At 52.5% G+C, this 19,513-nt stretch overlaps 1 protein-coding gene and 2 pseudogenes across 4 annotated transcripts; 1 reads left to right on the forward strand and 2 right to left on the reverse strand.

Annotated features, from left to right (window-relative positions):
• Positions 1–402: 402 nt before the first annotated feature.
• LOC101080954 (cyclin-dependent kinase 11B) lies at positions 403–19,466 on the reverse strand. Of its 4 annotated transcripts, none has more exons than XM_006944209.5 (20): positions 19,353–19,466; positions 18,708–18,831; positions 17,786–17,901; positions 16,641–16,768; positions 14,510–14,648; positions 6,814–6,950; positions 6,174–6,296; positions 5,530–5,625; positions 5,286–5,447; positions 4,929–4,994; positions 4,138–4,307; positions 3,624–3,714; positions 2,588–2,709; positions 2,264–2,369; positions 1,788–1,909; positions 1,599–1,706; positions 1,409–1,525; positions 1,150–1,298; positions 845–1,034; positions 403–751 (listed from the first exon to the last, which is right to left on the reverse strand). In XM_006944209.5, exons 2-20 carry the CDS (start codon positions 18,816–18,818, stop codon positions 659–661), a joined length of 2,346 nt encoding a protein of 781 aa, XP_006944271.1. In that variant the 5' UTR covers positions 18,819–18,831; positions 19,353–19,466; the 3' UTR covers positions 403–658. The 4 variants fall into 4 exon arrangements, with proteins under 4 accessions (XP_006944271.1, XP_004001185.1, XP_006944272.1 ...); XM_004001136.6 differs by having other exon boundaries at positions 4,138–4,313; XM_006944210.3 differs by lacking the exon at positions 19,353–19,466 and adding an exon at positions 18,589–18,635 and having other exon boundaries at positions 4,138–4,313.
• Positions 8,399–8,521, forward strand: LOC111562006 (annotated as a pseudogene).
• Positions 9,368–11,116, reverse strand: LOC102902507 (annotated as a pseudogene).
• Positions 19,467–19,513: the final 47 nt, after the last annotated feature.

Below are 19,513 nucleotides of genomic sequence, written 5' to 3' on the forward strand. Positions count from 1 at the left end.
AGGCTGGGAAGGGCCGGACCACTGTGCCCGTGAGGCCTCCAGTGGGAGCGAAAGGACCGATGTAGCAAAGCTTCCCCCCAAGAATATCTTATTGCGTCTTAAAACATGTTAACCTTGGTACAAAACCGGTCTCACTGTGGCCAAGAACTTGCACCCTGGCTCTGGGGGGCCTGGGGCTGTGGATGCCCTGAGGGTAGGAAGGTGCAAAGGAGCCTGAAGATTAAATAGAAAAATCCCCCCCACAGCTCCATTCCAGGGCCAGTGTCCTAACAGTGCAGTCCCCAGTGGTCACCGTGCTGACCTTGTGTGTTGGGGGACACGTGTCCGCCCACACTGGCCACCTACAGATGCCCCCCTCTTCGCAGGGCGAGTCTGACACATCTGAAAAAATACAGCCTTTCCTTCCACAACAAGGAAAATGTGATTTAATTCTACAAATTTACAAGCCAAGATAAAAATGAAATGTTGGAAAAGCGAACGAGACGGGCAGTCTGAGATGTGAGGTCAAGATCCGCGGCCACGCTGGCCTCCAGCGGCTGTGCTCAGTCGGGGCCAGGCCTCGGTCTGGACCCACATGCTGCCTCTGGCGCCTGCCCTGGTCCCGACTGAGCCTTGCTGGCCGGTACCCGCGGGGCTGGCACGGGCTCTGCGCCGAACCTCAGAACTTGAGGCTGAAGCCGGGCCCCGCGGCCGAGGCCCCCTGGTTGGTGGTGGTGAGGTGGAAGCCTGTCTCCTTCAGGTCGTCGTCGCCCTGGGGAGCAAGCGTCATCGTGGGGCTTCGGCTGGGCTGGCCCCACCTTTGGGGGGGACCCCCACAGCCTCCCCCCTGCGGCCCTGTCCTCACCAGCTGGCTGTAGCCCAGGCCGCCCTCGGGGGGCCGTGGGCTCGTGCCGCGCTTCACCCTCTGCTGCTCGCTCTTGGCGGGCCACGTGGGGAACATCGAGGGGTCAATGGGGAGGGGGGTCTCTCGGAAATACTCGTGCTTCAGGCCGTCCTCCGCACTGACCCTCCGCCCGGGGAAGTAGGTCAGGAACCTAGGAGAACAAGAGCACTGGGCACCCACGTGGGGGTGGGGGAGGGTGGGGGAGGGGGAGGGTGGGGGAGGGGGAGGCCCAGGGCCGGAGGGGCACAGCCTGCAGGTTCACACACTTGTTCATGAGGTCAAAGCCCTGGTCTGAGAGCAGGGCCCCGAAGCGTTTGCGGAGATTATTATAGGGGTACTCAGTGAAGGTCATCTTCTTGACCGCAGGGAGGTCATTGTAGCCAGGCCAGATTTTCTCACTGGGGGTCCCTAGGTCCTGAGAGAGAAAGAGAGAGAGAGAGAGAGTTTTGGAACGGCCGCGGCCTGCAGGGAAGGGTCTGGTACAGGTGTCTGCACGTGGCTGGCAGGGCGAGAGCACAGACCCACCTTAAACACTTTGTTGATCTGGTCGATCTCCGACTTCCCGGGGAACAGCGGCTTCTGGGTCAGCAGCTCCCCGAAGATGCAGCCCACCGACCACATGTCCACAGCCGTGGAGTACTCCTGGGGGGCCAGGGGCACGCTCAAGAGGCTGGGGGAGGGCAGCGCGCGCAGGCTGGCCGCCCCCCGCACTCACCTTGGCGCCGAGCAGCAGCTCTGGGGCGCGGTACCACAGGGTCACGACGACTGGGGTGTAGGCCTTCAGGGGGGACCCGTACTCCCTCGCCAGCCCGAAGTCCCCCACCTGCGAGGACAGAGGCGGGCTGTGGGCAGGCCCCTGAGGCCCAGGTGCCAGGCCCCTGTGGGGCGGGCCCCGGGGGCTCACCTTGAGGATGCCGGCGTGGCTGAGCAGCAGGTTGGACGTCTTGAGGTCTCGGTGCAAGATCCAGTTGTCGTGCAGATGTTTGACACCGCGCAGCAACTGGATCATCAGGGTCTTCACCTCCCCTACACGGCAGCGCCTCGGGTCAGCTCCCCGCCTCGGCGGCAACCGGGATTCTCAGGGTGCGCTTCTCCCGGGAATGCTCTCAGCTTGGCACGGCCCTCGCGCACGCACGCACGCACACACACACGCATGCACGCACAGAGACCGCACACGTGCACGCGCGCACACACTCGGATACACGGCGCGGTGGGGTCAGTGCTCCTTCCGCCCCAGGGACACGCTGCCTGCACCCTGGGCAGCCCGAGGGCCACATGTTCCTTGTGGGGGACATCAGTCAGGGGGCCCCATCTGTGGGAGTACATCAGGGCTGTGGGAGACCCTCCCTGCATGGCCCCCGCGGTGCCTGCAGGCCCCACCTGGCAAGAAAGGCTGCTTCATGGTCTCCATCAGACTCTTGAGGTCATGCTCCACGTAGTTCATCACGATGTAGATCTTGTCCATGTTGCTGCCCACGACGATCTCCTAGCAAACAAGAGCGGGTCCGTGGGTGCCGTGCTCACCTCCAGGTCCTGCAACTAACTGCTGGCTCCCGGGGCACAGACACTGGGGACAGCAGGTACCTATAGGTGTGACGACCCTAAGGGGGCTGACATTTTGGGAGGCTAGTGCTCAATTTTTGCACAACACTGGTGCACAGGAATCACAGGGTCCCCTCGGGGCACAGGCCCGGGCTGCCTCACCCTAACGGTGACAATGTTGGGGTGCTGTGCCTTGAGGATGGTGTTGATCTCCCTCAGGGAGGTGATTGGAAAGCCCTCCTTCTCCTTCTCCATCTTTAGCCGCTTCAGAGCCACAATTTCATCTGAAAACAGTTCGAAGATGGGCTGAGAAAGCACACATTTCGTTGGGATTCAGGGAGCGTTTCTTATTTGGCACTGGGAAGCCTTGTTGTAACTGGGAAGCCCCATGTTACACCAGCACCAAGAAAACAAGCCCAAACCTGTGGCCCAACAGACGCACGAGGCAGATTTCCATGCTAACTTTTGTCCAAACAGCTAAGGAGAATTTTCCTATTTATCTCTATATCCCTACTGTGATTTGCCAGGAGACACAGCAAACCTCAACATCCCAGGACAGACACAATCACTGGGGTCTGAGGCTCTCAGGTGGCCTCCCTGACTTTCCAAGACCCAGCTGCAGGTGCTGGGGAAGCTGCCAGTCTGCGGCTCACACACCTGCTCAGGTGCTATCACTCAAAGCACACGACACACTCCGTCCCAGAACGGAGGCACCTGCTGTCACAAATAAGCGGCAGAGCCTCACGGTCAGACTGACCTCGGGCCTCCACAGGTACCAAGGAGTCCACTGCTCAGGGGCCCATGAGTCACTAGCTGGTGCTGGCCAGGTAAGGCGAGGCCACAGCCGGGCACCCGGGGAGAAGAGACTCCTAGGAGAGTAGGAACTGTGTGTTCAAGGACCTTGACACCGAGGGTGCCGAGGGCCAGGATGGCCTGGGCTCGATCTCAGTCCCTGCGAGCTGGCTGTGGCCCGGGCAGGACACCCGGCCTCGCTCCTAGAGCCCAGCCCGCACGTGGGCCCAGTGAGGCTGCGGACAGCAAACCCTCCGGGCCGGGCTCGAGATGGCGCAACGGGTACACCCACGGACAATGCTCTTCAGCACAAGTCCCTTCCTGCATAGGGACGGGCTCCCTGTGCCATCTGGTTCCTGCCCGTCTCCCCTTCTCCCTTTGGGGGACCACTCGGCACCGCACCCACCTGTTTTCTTGTCCTTTGCTCTGTACACCACCCCATACGTGCCTTCTTCAATCCTGTTGAGGCACTGGAACTCCTCCACGCTCCGACAGCCCTGGAAGAAAGCCTGCCGTGAGGACCCAGCGGCCACGGCCGCACACACACCTGAATCAGGCCAGTGCAGCAAACCCTGCCCAGAGGTCTCCAGAGGGCGCCGAATGTATCTGGTGGGGGAGCCAGGAGCAGCCCTCTTCTCCAGTTTCTTCAGTGACCACGGGCTCCTCAATTACGGAATAAAACGTGGGAAAGAGCTGGTCCTGGACACATCCCTCTGAGCCAGGCCTGGCCTGTCTGCCCGGCGCTAAGATAACACTGAGGACAGGAGCGCCCCCTGCACCACACCACCAAGGCCCTGGCACCTTCCCTCACTGCACACCTGACCCTGGGGACCCACACCCCGGGGACCCAGCTCCTGCTCTCAGCCACCATCCTGTTCGTAATCGGCAGAAGCAGCCCCGGCATGGGAAGGACGCCTGACCTGCAGGGCAGGGAGGTACTTGGGCAGCTCCTGTTTGAGTTCAATGGGTGACAAGGCGGGAGAGTCGGGCACGAAGTCCCCTTCGGTCAAGGCGCTGCTCTGTGGAGTGCCCTCACCAGCTTCTTCCTCCCCTTCCTCACTGTCTCCGGAGTCTCGGTCAAATCGGGACTCTGGAACTTCAAAAGTTAAACCCAATTATGGAACCAAAATAAGCAACCGTCATCACCCCTCTTCTGTCTGGGGTGGGGGTGGGGGGACACTGAGTGCACGCAAGAGCCACACGAGAATGACCCCAGGATGCTGTGCACAAGCGTGTGTCCCACCGTCCTGGACAGAGGGCACTGGGGTCTGGGGGCTTGCCAGCTCAGCCACATGCACTGTGAGCCCCTGGCCGGAGACTGAGCTCAAAGGCGGCACACCCAGAGCTCCCGTCAGGCCTTGAGGGCAAGGCCTTGCTGGTGTCTACAGAATGGTGATGGGCCTGTGGTTGGACCTGAGCTAAAAGGCCGGGCCCCGGCTGGTGCTTCCCAGCCACCTGCAGTGTCTAAGCCACGGTGACGCTCACGAGGACGCTCAGTCAGGACTGTCCCCAGTAAGGGATGCCGGCCCCTCATGGTCGCAAGTGGTCGGTGGGGGGGAGTGGGGGTGGTGGTGCTCAGGGAACCGGGTCTCTCAGTGACTCAGCTGCCTGTGCCTCTGGGGTGGGGTGACCCTGGAGGAAGCCCGAGGTGCCAGCTCTACAAAGGGCCACAGCACGCAGGAAAAGACCAAGCACCAGGGATGCCTCTCACCAACGAGGACGTGGTTCTCATTCTCGCGCTCCCCGTCCTCACTCATTTCGTCTTCGCTCACTTCCTCTGCAAGAGACAGCAGGCGTCTGCTCAGATCTGCGGGGCTGCTGGCCCTGCGCTGGCTTGGGGTCTGCCTCTTTCTAGGGCTCTTCAGACCCTCCGCCAGCACAAGCGAGGGTCTGCTTTAGCTAGCAGAGAGCAAGAACCGCCGTAAACGATCAATTCTGGGGTCTCACGTGGAGTCCCAGGTAGCAAGGCACTGGCCATTTGGAGACATTTTCGAACCGAGAGTTCCCGTGACCTCTGCGGTCTGTGGAGTCCAGCAAACTAAACCGTCGCGCCCGGTGCCCTCCTCACCAGCCGACTGTCCAGACGCGTCCTCGGAGTTGCTCCCTGTCTCCTCTTCCTCCTCCTCCTCCTCCTCCTCCGATTCTTCACTGCTGCTGCCCTCCTCTTCCTCCTCTTCCTCTTCCTCCTCCTCCTCCTCTTCCTCCTCCTCCGAGCCCGACCCTGATTCCGCTTCAGAAGAAAACGGCCGGAAGTGACCGCAGGCAGGCACCGCAGGCAGCGGTGACTTCACGGCGGCGGGGCCCGCACTCACCTGACGAGGACTCGGCTGAGCTGGTTTTGCGCTCGCTGTCGCTGACGTCCTGCAGGTCGGACAGCAGGTCTCTCTCTTCCACCTTCTCTTCTTTCACTTGCGACACAAACCATCAAAAGTGAACGTGTTTACCATCAACGAGATCACGTGGGGATCTTTCACACAGAGATAAGCTTCAGTGTGTAGGATAAACCCTCATCCACACTCAGCTGGAAAACAGCTCTCAAAGACCCGTAACAAAGGTTTCCGCTGAGAAATACAAATGTGCTCCGCACAAATGCTAAAGTCCTGTCATGTGACACGGAAGTACTTTAGCATACCGTATCGTCGTGCAAAAAAAAGTTTTTGTCCATTGGGGCGCCTGGGTGGCGCAGTCGGTGAAGCGTCCGACTTCAGCCAGGTCACGATCTCGCGGTCCGTGAGTTCGAGCCCTGCGTCGGGCTCTGGGCTGATGGCTCAGAGCCTGGAGCCTGCTTCCGATTCTGTGTCTCCCTCTCTCTCTGCCCCTCCCCCGTTCATGCTCTGTCTCTCTCTGTCCCAAAAATAAATAAACGTTGAAAAAAAAAAAAAGTTTTTGTCCATAAAAAACTGTCAGCAAAGAACCGCGCCACGCTGGCCCCCAGGCAGGCGCCGCGGGCCCTCACCTGGTTTCCGGCCGTCTGTCAGCTCAAACCGCTCTCGCGGCGGCCGCAGCGGACTCCGACTCCAGTGGCTCGCTTTCACTTTGTCGCCATAGTCCTCCCTCATGGTCCGGTGATGTGCAGACACTGGGGCACAGAACACAGCAGGAGGCAGCGCTGGCGGCACCCTCTCTCTGGCAGGGTCCCACCTCGGTCAGAGGTGGTCCTCACCTGCACCCCTGCCGATGACAACCCACTACACCTGCTGACAGCTCTGTGGCCACAGAGGCGTGGAAACCGTGAGACGTCCCGGAGGACCCACGTAGGCCTTCCAGACTCTCTACTGCCGGAAAAGAAGGGGCCACGACCCACCTCTCCAAGCCTGTGCCTAAACAGCAGCGGGCGGCAGCCCGTGTGTTACCTTGACGGCTGTCCAGCACCAGGCCTGGGTGCGCCCCGGCCGCACACCCTCACCTCAGGCCTGAAGTGACCACTGCCTTCTCTGGCAAGGAACTATGTGGTCAGGCTCAACTCCCGAGCCCCACGGCCTGTTCCCCCTTCACTCAGCCATGGTCCAGAGCACCTCACCCCTCAGTGTCATTTGTGCAGCTCTGGGCTCACCCATGGGAACAACACCCCAACCACAGGGTGCGCCCACGCGCACCTTCCCTTCGGGCCTCGCGCTCCTTGCGCCGCTCCTCGGCGCGCCGCTCCCGTTCCTTCTGTTCCCGCTGTTCCTTTTGCTGTTCCCGCATCTTTCGTTCTCGCTCCCGCTTCCTCTCCAGCTGCTCAAGGCGGTCCCTGCAACAAGCACAGGCCGACTCTCTCTCCGCAAACACGAAGTTTTCTTTTTCACCCCAAGTGTTTTTTGCTCAAATTTAGAAACTGCCCACTTAGATTGTTCAAACCATAATGGGCTTTTTAAAAGTAGAACGTGTACGCGCACACAGCCCAACAGCCGCAACAGAATGTAGCAAAGTACTGGCACGATGAGATATTGCCAATGAGGGATGAGCCCACTGGTTCCAGAAGGCTTCTGTTTCACAGTCCTACTGAGTGTGGATGGCAGTACAATTTAAACCCACCTTTATCACTAAGTTTTCAGGGGCACTGAGGGGTGGAAGAGCCCACCTGGGGAAGGTGGAGAGAAGGACCTAGACTTGGGCCTGAGGCCCTGTCCTACCCTCCTCACTAGATCCTATGGTAGACGGACACCCAGCCGGGCCTGGTGGGGAGCTAAGCGGGTACGAGTGTGGTATACGAGGGGCAGCAGGGAAAGTTGCTTCATGGAGGGGACAAGGCTCATCTGAAGTGCAGGAACTATTAGCGACCACGGTGTGCATGGCTGATGCACCACAAAGTGGCCAGATGGTGAAAACCGATGAGCAGCGGTTAGTTTTCAAATCCCGACAGAATCAGAATTAAGTCCAAATCTAACCAGAAAAGCTATTACCAAAAAAACAAAAACAAAAACAAAAACAGAAATGAGCACGGACAAGTGTGAAAGTGGAACAAGGCCTGTGGTATGGTCGCTGGTACCGTGCCAGCTTTGGGGCCCGTCAGAGGTCACCGCTGTGGAAGGCTCGGATTCTAGGAACTCTTCTGTAAATGCCTAGAAGTCCAAACTATTACAAAATAAAAGTTGTAAGTTAGCATATAAAATCCAACCACTGAGGGGCACCTGGGTGGCTCAGTCGGTTAAGCATCCGACTCTTTCGGCTCAGATCGTGGTCTCGGGATTTGTGAATGTGAACCCTGACAGTGCAGAGCCTGCTTGGCATCCTCTCTCCCTCTCTCTGCCCCTCCCCTGCTCATAGCTCTGTCTCTCTCAAATAAAAACTTAAAAAAAAATAAATCCAACCAGTGAATTCAGTTTTTCGTCAATTTACAAAATTGTCCGACTATCACCATAAGCCAGTTTTAAAACATTCCCATCTCATGCCCATCCGCGGTCAGCTCCTAGCCATCCTCCCCCAATCTGCTTTCTGTCAGATCAGGACTCTCGGGACACTTCTTCTGCTTCTTTGGGCTGAGTCTGCTTCTTTCTCCTGCTCTTGGGGTAGCAGCTCAAGTTGCTGACTTGACAACTTCCTCTTCTGGTATCAGTGCTTAAAACAGCTCATTCTGGGCCCAGCTTTTTGTGCACCCCTACCTTTTGGCACGTTGCTTTTGTTTTCACTCAATTCAAAATATTTTCTATTTTTCCTTTGAATTTCTTCTTTGGGCCACAGGTTAATCAGAAACGGAAGAGCTTTGCGACGTGGCAGTATCACAGCCAATGAGGTTTATCTGAGGTGTGATTATTGCTGTATGAAAACTTTTCTCAGAAATGGGTGGTTGGATTTCCCAACATTTTGAGGATTTCCCCAGGTTTCTTTCTGTTGATTTCCACTTTCTTTTGTGGAAAGACGGCGTACTTCGTACTACTGCAACTATCTTATGTATGACACTTGTCGTATGGCCCACATACGATATGCTCGAGATGAGCGTGTCTTCTGTGGCTGTGGGTGGAGTCCGGCACGCAAGCTCAGTCAGACTGAGCTGGTGCAGGGTATTTTCCAAATTTTTTATATCCTTGTTTCATCTCGTTCTATTAACAACTAGAGGGGGGTACCGAAACTTCCTGTTTCTTCTTTCAACTGTCAAGTTATTGCAGCCCAGATTTCTGGACTCTGCTGTCAGACTCATACACGTTTACCGCGGTCACATGTTCCTGACGTATGTCCCTTCCTGTGGTTGTGAAGCCCGGTCTCGGTGCTGGCCTCACGTCTGGCCTGGCGCTGAGCCACCTGCGCGCTGTGGCTGCTGTGTACGTGTTGCACCTTCTTCCATGTGTTTAATTTCATGCTTTTTTGTTTTCCGAACATATACAAAATCCCTTTTATTTTGCTTATTTGGAAATCACTCTATGTTTATTTCTGGTACACTTAATTCATTCAAAGCTGAACATTTCTAAGGACTAAATTATTTGAGTGTTATATAATTATGTGGTATAAAATGCGCATATAGACCAGTGCATAAAATGTGCTTTTAAAAAACTCTACTCAGAAAGATACTGATTACTGTACATACTGACAAGTAGCTGTATTTAAAAATGAACGTCTGGGGCATCTGGGTGGCTCAGTTTGGCTAAACCTCTGACTTCAGCTCAGGTCATGATCTCATGGTTTGTGAGTTTGAGCCCCGCGTTGGGCTCTGTGCTGACGGCTCAGAGCCTGGAGCCCGCTTCGGATCCCGGGTCTCCTTCTCTCTCTGCCCCTTCCCCACTCACGCTCAGTCTCTATCTCTCAAAAATGAATAAACATTAAAAAATAACATTAAAAATGAACTTTTGCCCAGGCTGGCACCATGCTTCAATGGTCTCCCCTTGGCCTCCAATCCAAAGGAGTGTGGTTTCCAGATATAATGTAACCAATACTCTTACATGAAATAAACGGAAAGTCTTTGGTGTTCAAATAAGTACCGTAAAAAGAAAAACCTCTCGTCAAGTATATTTTCTCAGCTTGGCTTAATGCCACAGAAATCAGAAAATCGCAAAGACTGGACAAAACAAGCCCGGGCTACCATCAAGGTACTGGAACCCTGCAGGTGAGAGCAAAAAGAGGTTCAACCGCCATGTTTTCCACTCTGCTAGGATTGTGCTAGATTATTCCAGGATGCTAATTCAACACTGAGGACCTGCGAGGGTATGAGAAGAACGGGGGAGGCGGGAGAACGAATGGAGACTTGGGAAAAAAAATAAAGAGGGTGGTTCGGGAACTGGGAGAATTGAAAAATCACACCTTTCAGTCTCCACATTTCTGCTTTTTGTTCAGTATATGAGCAGAAACCATCTGGAAGGAAGGAAGATTATGACTATCTGTAAACTGACAGAGAAATGCTTATGACAACAAGTGGTTATGTATGCAGTTCTTGGCTGTTCACATCAGCAACGGATGAGGAAAAATAGAAATTCTTGATATGTTTGTCTCAAGAGGTAGTGACGTGGCTACGGGCAGCACGAATTCGGCTGAAGTTCAGGGCAGGTGCTGCCAGGAGTTTACACTGCAGAGAAGTAAAACTGCTTTGGATCCAGCCTCGTCCTCCCGGCTTCTCTTCCAGGATCATCAGGGTCAAGCTATGCTATGACACAAGGCGACAATGTCCACGGGAAAACAGGCTTTGAGCAGGATGCCCCTTTCCCAGCTACAGTCCAGTTCCCGGGTAAAGCTGTCCCAATAAATGACGAAGCCCAACCCAAACCTATTCCAGTACGTCCAGACCTGGTCAGTCATGTAGGTGGACATGGAGGCGACATTCATCACCAAATGAGGCCCCGCTTTCAATCCGGTGAATTATGTACCCTTCTACAGCAACTGGAACTTGTAAAGTTTGGGGTTTTGTCATAACCCTCTGCACGGAGCTGCTCTTCATTTAGGAAGGACAGGTTTTCCTCTAGAAGGCCTCTCAGCAGGACTTCACGCTCATGACCAAGGGCATGTTTGATGCAGTCAACCAGTGGTCCGTAACAGCAGTCGTTTATAGTGTGCTGACACAGGGGTAGAGCTCAGGGGTAGAGCATTTGACTGCACGGTGCACGGACAGCCCTGATTTGCTAGAACTCCATCTGGAATCTGAGAAGGGTCCTGTAGCATACTATTTATAACAGATCTGGACGGTGGAGTTTCCTCATGCTCTTGTAGAAACCTCTCCAGTATAATCTGAACCATTAACGACGGTGCACAGCCCACCTCATTGGCTAGCTCTTCTCCCCACTCCATTCAGGTACCTGCGGAATCTCTGCCTCAGTGTTCTGGCAGGCGGCACAGACACCAGGCACCGAGCTGTCTCGTCAGTACTGGGCTTTGGTCGGTCAGTACCACGTTGGGCCAGGGACTGGGAGGTGGCACAGGCAAGGGAAAAACACCCTGGGCTCAGCCTTGGTGTCAGGAGCCGAAGGGTGGGCACACAGTGGCACAGCGTGAGCTCCTAGTCTGTTTTGGCTTGCTCCCATACCCTCTTTACCACTAGCTATGGAGACCAGGCTTCACACGGCAGCTCCCCATACGTTTACTTTCGACCTATTTTTGTCCCGGTCTCTAACGTGTTCTCCTTACAGACAACATGATAGATCAAGCTTTGCTATCAAAGAACCTCTCCTTTGGGTACAGAAACCACTTCACATTTCATGCAATTATGGATTTGGCTGGATTTACTTTCGTTGTTGTTCTTGGTTTTTCTTTTATAGGTCTTCCTTTTGGGTCCTGTTTCTCAGTTTTTGATGGTCTGTGTATGTATATAATGTTTATTTGAGAGAGATGGGAGGGAGGGAGAGGGATAGAGGGGAAGAGTGCAGGGGAGGGGCAGAGAGTGAGAGAGAGAGGGGGGTGAGGGAGAGAGAATCCCATGAACCATGAGATCACCACCTGAGCTGAAATCAAGAGTCTGATGCTTAACTGACTGAGCTGTCCAGACGCCCCTCTGTGTTTGGTATAAATAAATATTTGTAGTATATGATTTTAATTCTTGTTTGCACTATTTTGTTAAAGTTATTTTCTTAGAGGTTGTTTTAGTGATGGCAGCATGCATCTTATCAAATTACGCTAACTTCATTCCACTGAACATAGGTCTGCTCTGCCACAGCCACAGCCCTCCCTTCTCAACCCTGTGCACTCTACACATGCTACGTATCACACAACAACACGGTATTTTAATAATTACTGTTTTATGCAATCGTGTCTCTCATAGAAGCTGAGAAGACATGAAATGAAACGTACATAAATTATCTTACGTTAACCTACACTTTTACCATTTCTAAAGCTTGTCTTTTCTTCCTGTGAATTCTATACCTTCTGGTGTCATTTCCATTCAACCTGAAGATCTTGAGTATGTATGTATGTATGTATTTATTTATTTTTGAGAGAGAGACAGACAGTGAGCGGTGTAAGGCAGAAAAAGAGGGAGACACAGAATCTGAAGCAGGCTCCAGGCTCTGAGCTCTCAGCACAGAGCCCGATGTAGGGCTCGAACTCACGGACCATGAGATCATGACCTGAGCCAAAGCTGGATGCTCAACCGACTGAGCCACTCAGGCGTCTGCCCTGGAGTATTTAAGGCAGGTATTACTAACAATGAATTCCACCAGTTTGTTATGTCTCCTCACTTTTGAACGACAGTTTTGCTGCACAGATTTCCTGGTTGACAGGTTTTCTTTCAGCAGTGTGACTACGCCATTCCACTGCCTTCTGACCTCCACTGTTTTTCTTTTTTTTTAATTTTTGTTTTAATGTTTATTTTTGAGAGAGACAGAAAGAGAGAGAACGAACAAGCAAGGGAGAGACAGAGAGACAGAAAAACACAGAATCCAAAGCAGGCTCCAGGCTTCACGCTGTCAGTACTGAGTCCAACAACGCAGGGCTCAAACCCACAGGCCAAGAGATCATGACCTGAGTTGAAGTCGAACGCTTAACCGACTGAGCCACCCAGGCGCCCCGGCCTCCACTGTTTCTAATGAGAAGTCGGCCACCAATCACACCTTCTATGTAGATTTTTTTTTCTCTTGCTGCCTTCAAAATCTATTCTTTGGCTTTCACCAGTTTGACTATGATGTGTCTTTCTATTTACCCTGCTTGGGGTACACTGAACTTCTTGGATATGCAGATGACTGTTTTTCATCAGATTTGGGAAGATTTCAGCCATTACTTAAAAAGACATCTTTGTGCCGCATCACTCTTCTCTCCTGGTATTGCGAGTTGCATGGCGTTGGTGAAACAGGTGCTGTGCCACAGATCCCGGAGGCTCTAGTTCTCTTCCTTTGACTGTCTGTTCCGAAGAAAGCATAATTTCTATTGCTTTGTTTCAAGTTCCTTGCTAATCTGGAACACTTGGTTTCTACTGATGCTTGTCTTCCTTAACAGGAAGTCATACTTTCCTATTTCTTTTACATCTCAAGACGTCCTGTTGAGAATTGGACGTTTCAAGTAACATACGGTAGCAACTGAGGATGCTAATTTTTCCTCTCACCTGCTGCTGTTTGTCTGGTAACCTGCTCTGCTAACTCTGTCAACTCTGTGCTCCAAAAAGAGTGCGGCCACTGCTGGTTTTTTCCCTTCGTTGCTTTTTGTTTTCAAGCCTGGCTTCCTGGGGATCAACACTGTGTCCGCACGGCTGTGCCGTCAGCCCATCCTAAACGGTCAGCACTGGGCTCGGCAAACACGGGGGTTTCCCATGCTAGCAGCGAACCTGGACACACAGTTCTGCTCACCCCGTGATCTTTTACCTTAGGAATCAGCTCCCCCCCATACCTCCTCCTCATGAGAACAAAGGCTCTCATCACACTTTCTTCGGTGCCCGTGTCATTTGGCCTGCTGGGAACACAGGCACCATCTACCCCTCCTACTTCTCCATTCCGTGTAGCAGGCCGGTACCAAGCTTTCTCTGGAAACACCTCAATACACAGAGACGGCCCCAGTAGTCACAACTAGCCCAGATGAACAGATCTGGAGCTACACAGATGTCTTCTGGGAATCTGAGCCCACAGAGATGTACTTGGAGACTAATGTGTAAGAGTCTGGTGCCTCAGCTCCAAAGCTATTATAAGGCCTTTGGGATTCCCATTTTGTCTGAAAGAACCACAGTCTATTTCTGCTGTGACCTAGAGAACCCTAAGCAATATATTTCCTTAGTCTTCCTTGCTTAGACCACCTGGAAGAGAGCTCGGTACAGAGCAGGCACTCAAAAAATACTTGCCCAGTGACCAATGAATCGTCCTAGAACAGATTTCTCTTGGGCGCTGTGTGGGAATGTCTATACGCGCCCTGGGCTGAATCTGAGAGGGCCCTCCTCCCCCATCCCCGGCGTCAGCTGACAGACGGAGGAAGATCGTCTCTCCCTGCGCGACCACCGCCCTTTCCCTCTCCACTGCTATGTTTTTGGCCCCAAACTGCACTCCTTGTGTCTGAATTCCTTTGTCAGACTTCCAGCTCCCACCAGCAATGCCCCTTCCAACTGGCTCAAATCACACTCTTACACTGGGTCTCAAGCAACTGCTGGAATGGCCTGGCTCCCGAGTACCTCCCCCACCAGCCTTCACCTGGAGGAAACCGACACACGATTTCCATTCCCTTCATGATCTTCTGAGGAAGACTCACACCCATGTCTGTCTTCAAGATGCAGTAAAAACTTAATCTCTTCAGTCAGCACCACCCCATGTTTACCGTGCCAGGACTGTGGACTCACAAACCACTTCTGACCCACATCTCTGTCATACTGCCGGGTTCTCGTGTGTGCACCAAAATGGCGGCCTCCATCGCCGCTCTGATGGGGTGTCGGCTACCAGCAATGCTCAGTTTCAGGCTCCTTCGCAGACTGCACTCACTCACCTCTCCCTCCTGGAATGCTCCCGGGCCATCTCCCTTCTCTTCTGCCTCTCCCACTCTCTGCGAGCCTTGTCTTGCTCCTCCCGGTGTCGCTTCCGGCGCTCGTGTTCTCTCTCTTTTTCCTTTGCCCTAGCATGCTTCCCTAAGAGGAGAGAGAATGTCACGCAAAGGGGCCCAACACCCAAAACTTAATTTAAAAATATTGAAGGGGCGCCTGGGTGGCTCAGTCAGTTAAGTGTCTGACAAGGGAATGATCTCACGGTTCATGAATCTGAACCCCACATTGTGGTTCTCTGCTGTCAGCGCAGAGCCTGCTTTAGATCCTCTGCCCCCTCTTTCTGCCCCGCCCCCGCTTGTGCGTGCTCTCTCTCAAAAAGTAAGTTAAAAGATTAAAAAAATTTTCAGGGGGGCCTGGGTAGCTCAGTTGGTTAAGCGCCTGACTTCGGCTCAGGTCATGATCTCAACAGTTTGTGAGTTCGAGACCCGTGTCGGGCTGTGTGCTGACGGCTCAGAGCCTGGAGCCTGCTTCAGATTCTGGGTCTACCTCTCTCTCTGCCCCTCCCCCGCTCACACCCTGTCTCTCTAAAATATAAACATTAAAAAAAAAATCAAAAACTTTTTTTCAAAGAAAATACTCAGTGAAGAAGAAAACATTTAATTAATGACTTCGGAGAAACAATCATTTTATGTTAAAAAAACAAAAGAAAATCCTATGGAAGTAAGCCTCAAAGTGAGAGAAAAAATAATGTGGTTATCACTGAACAGAACTGTAACTTTTGGGACGCCTGGGTGGCTCAGTTGGTTAAGCGTTCGACTTCGGCTCAGGTCATGATCTCGTGGTTTGTGAGTTTGAGCCCCGCATCAGGCTCTGTGCTGACAGCTCAGAGCCTGGAGCCTGTTTCGGATTCTGTGTCTCCCTCTCTCTCTCCCCCTCCCCTGCTCACGCTCCCTCTCAAAAATGAATAAACGTTTAAAAAAAAAAAAACTAACTTTCACCTTCTTTCTGTATTAAGCTATGATTAGACTATAATTGATCCTTAAAAACACAATGTTGAATAATTGACCCCCAGCGCAGTCAGAAATCCATGTATAACTTCTGATTCCCTAAAAATTTTACTAAAAGCTTACTGTTAACATAGCCAATTAACACACACTGTGTGTTTTATGTTGCCTACTATACTCTTGCAACCATGTCAGCTAGAAAAACACCTATTATTCAAAATGTAAGGAAGGAATGCCTGGGTGGCTCAGTTGGTTAAGCATCCGACTCACGATTTCGGCTCAGGTCACAACCTCCCAGTTTGTGAGACAGAGCCGTGTCAGGCTCCGCACTGACAGCATGCCGCCTGCTTGAGATACTCTCTCCCTCTCTCTCTGCCCATCTCATGCTTGCAAGTGTGCTCTCTCAAAATAAGTAAACTTAAAAAAACACTGCATATAAATACCCTATATTTGTTGAGTTTAGACAATGTTACATTTATGGGGGGCTCAGTCAGTTAAGCATCTGACTTCTGCTCAGGTCACGATCTCACGATTTGTGAGTTCAAGCCCCACGTCAGGCTTTATGCTGACAGCTCAGGATTTGGATTCTGTGTCTCCCTCTCTCTGCCGCTCCCCCGCTGATGCTCGATCTCTCCTTCAAAAAACAAACATTAATGGGGTGCTTAGGTGGCTCAGTCGGTTAAGTGTCTGACTTCAGCTCAGGTCATGATGTCACAGTTCGTGAATTTGAGCCCCGCGTCAGGCTCTGTACTGACAGCTTACAGCCTGGAGCCTGCTTTGGTTTCTGTGTTTCCCTCTCTCTCTGCCCCTCCCCTCCTTGTGCACTCGCTCGCTCTCTCTCTCTCTCTCTCAAAAATAAATAAACGTTAAAAAAATTAAAAAAACATTAAAAAAAAAGAGAATATTACATTTAAACAAACTAACCCAAAACAATGTAACGAGGGAGAAAAAAATACCAGGAAGAAAATGAATTAACTATTCAGAATGATCTAGAAAAACGTATGCTTTTGGCTAAGATTTTACTTTCTCTTCTCTTTCAATTGTGCTCTGGAGGAGACGATAGAGTATGACACAGGAAACAGACCATACTTGAGCATGATACAAAGAAAAAAAACAATAAATGCTTCAGTACCCCCTTCTGCTGAATGGCTACGATGCCTACGTTTCTCTTTCCTCTTTTCATCTTTCCTGTGATGAGCCTTTTCTTTCCGAGACATTTGCTGGGGTGGTTTGATAGCCAAAGAATCATCTTCCTCTCCTCTGAAATAAGACACAAAGCATCACGTCAGGTAATGGAAGAGCCATGAGGGTGCCGTGGAGCTTCTTCAGCCCGGAAAAACGCAGCGTTCAGAATACAAAGAAAGTTGAATCTAGAATCATTTTAAATCTTAACTATGAAATTGAAGCCAAAACTGCTCATAAATACAGACACAGATGAAAAGGGTAAGCGAAAAATCAATGTGTATATGGAAAGAAAATGCCTCTCGGAAGAAACTTCAGGGCATGATGCACACGTTCATCACCATGACCATGGTGATAGTTTCACAAGCGTGTACAAACATGTCAGACCGCACACTTTATATATATATAAGCAGTTTATCGTTTATACATCAATAAAGCCGTTAAAAAAAGTATCACAATTTTAACAGAACTTGATGACCTCAAAAGGTCACTCGACAACACTTTTCACTGACTATATGACCAAAAAGTTGTGAGAATTCACAACCTGTATGTCCTCGCACCTTAATTTCTGGTTAGGCTGGCTTTAATGATTTGATGACGGATAATTTGGTGATGATGACGGATACGAGAAGCAAGCAAGTGAGGGGATACCGTGGTGCAGGAAGGGATGTTAGCATATACGGGCCTCGCTAGGACCACCGCTGCTCACGGGCCTTGCTCGAGCACACTTCAGCACCCTAGTGTGGTTCATCCGTGCAAGATTTTAGGCAGTAATTTTACCAGTCGCTAAAAGCACACACACACAATTATTTCAATGCAATTTGTGAATGCGAATTCACTGGGTTGAAGGATAATTGCCAAGAAGGGGATATGCACCCATTCAATCTTCTCGCAAGAGGACTCGGGTGCCAACTGGTACCACACCAAGGCCATCTCAACTGTGAGGTAAACCCACAGTCACCGCTTCAAACGTTTTCAGAGGAGCCCTGCGGAGGCTCAGCCAGGACCACAGCTGTGCTGTGGGACCCCGCGTGTCTCCGCGGGGAAGCGCACGTGCAGCTGGATGCCCTTCCTCCTCGTGCACCTTGTCCCCACCTGTCTTCCATGGAGTCCTCTCTTCTGTACGGCGAGTTCCTGATCGTTATCTCCATGCGGTGGTCCCTCAGCTCCCCCTCCTCAAGGGAATCCCGCTTGGAATCCCGGTCATCAGACTGAGAAGCAAGGAGAAAGTCACTTCCTCACAGATAAAAGTCTTGTTAATGATCTCAAACCTTGCCAATGCCCGAAGTTTCACATACGCTTTGAATGGATCAGTGTTACGAGGTATAAGAACCTTCCACCCAAATCGTATGACGTTAAAATCACAACTCTCTAGAACCCAGGGCCTCAGGTGAAAAAACTTGAAATCAGCATATTCGACAAGGAACATTAGACTCTACGCCAAGTATGTTAGTCGTTTACATAAGCCAAACTGGAGCCTTACGCCGTGTTTTATACGCCAAATACCCTGGGACACCTCCTCCGTGACTCGGAAATAGCTAACAAAGGTCAGCTACTAGTGAGAGCAGACACGAGTACTTCTGCCGACGCTCTCGCCAAGGTACCAAACGTTTCTCTGATTACGTTACTGTGCCAACCAAAGACCCGCCAAACACGAGTATTAATTCCAGGGCGACTTCCTACTGCACTAGACATACTTGGAAATGGTGCCACGCACACAGAAACGGTGACGTGAGAAAAATTAGTCCCACTGCACTAATGGATTCAGGTTCAAAGTACTTTATCTCCACGTGGATCCTGCCATCTACACACAGCTTTAGTATGTTATCGATCTGTCTCCAACGTAAACCGAGTATTTGAACGTTTTTGTTAATTTTTAGAAGAGATTTTGCGCTCACCTGCGACATTTGGAAGTACAAAAGAACTTCACCGAAGAAGCGTTGTTCTAATGGAAAAACGAGGGCAAAGAAATTAAATCTCCTTTAAGAAAACCACTTACTTAAAAAACATGGCTTACGTTTTTTAAGCGTTTTATCTCTGCTTTCTCCTCTTGTTCCTTCCGTCGTTTCTTTTCCTGAAGAATTTCATCTAAAGTTTTCACCTTCCAAGAGTCCTTTTCATCACCCATTTGAGTCGAACCGCTGCAAAGAGAAAGAGCTCGAGCCAGGGCAGGACACACGGCAAGTGGGCTTCGGGGCGCTGCGGCTCGCGTCTTCGCGGACGGGGCGGGCCGGGCCCCGAAGAGCGACCGCCTGGATTCAAATCTCTTTGCCGTCATTCCCGGGCAAGGTCCTCCGCCTCAGTTTACCCTTCGGTCACAGACGAGAACACCCCCCCCCCCCCCCCCGGCAGAGCAACACCGGTGAGGAGGGAGCTCATCCGTGGAAAGCTCGCGGCTCAGTCCCGGAGACCCCACGCCCGGGGGTCGCGGTCACCGGATACGACGCGGCCGGGCCGCCCGACCCCTCAGCCCCCCGGGCGCGGCCGCTACGAGTCGGGGTTCGGGCCCGGAGGGGCGGGCTCCCGGCGTCTGCGCCCGACGCCGCCTCAACCCCCGGGTCCGCGCGGGGCGAGGCGGAACGAGGAGGCGGGAAGCGACGCCCAGGGTCCGCCCGGATCCGAGCGCTCGCCGCCCGGCCCGGCCCCGCCCTCCGCCACTCACCCCTGCGCCTCCGCCGCCGCCGCCGCCGCCGCCGCCGCCGCCGGTCCCGGAGCCTGAGGAGAAACAGCGCCCGGCGCGCGCCAGCAGCGTCGGCACTTCCTGCGTCGGCGCGGGCTGATGACGCAGGTCGGCGGCGCCCGCCGGCGGCTCGGCCGGAGCAG

The sequence above is a fragment of the Felis catus genome, chromosome C1 (assembly GCF_018350175.1).
Source record: "Felis catus isolate Fca126 chromosome C1, F.catus_Fca126_mat1.0, whole genome shotgun sequence".
NCBI lineage: Eukaryota > Metazoa > Chordata > Mammalia > Carnivora > Felidae > Felis > Felis catus.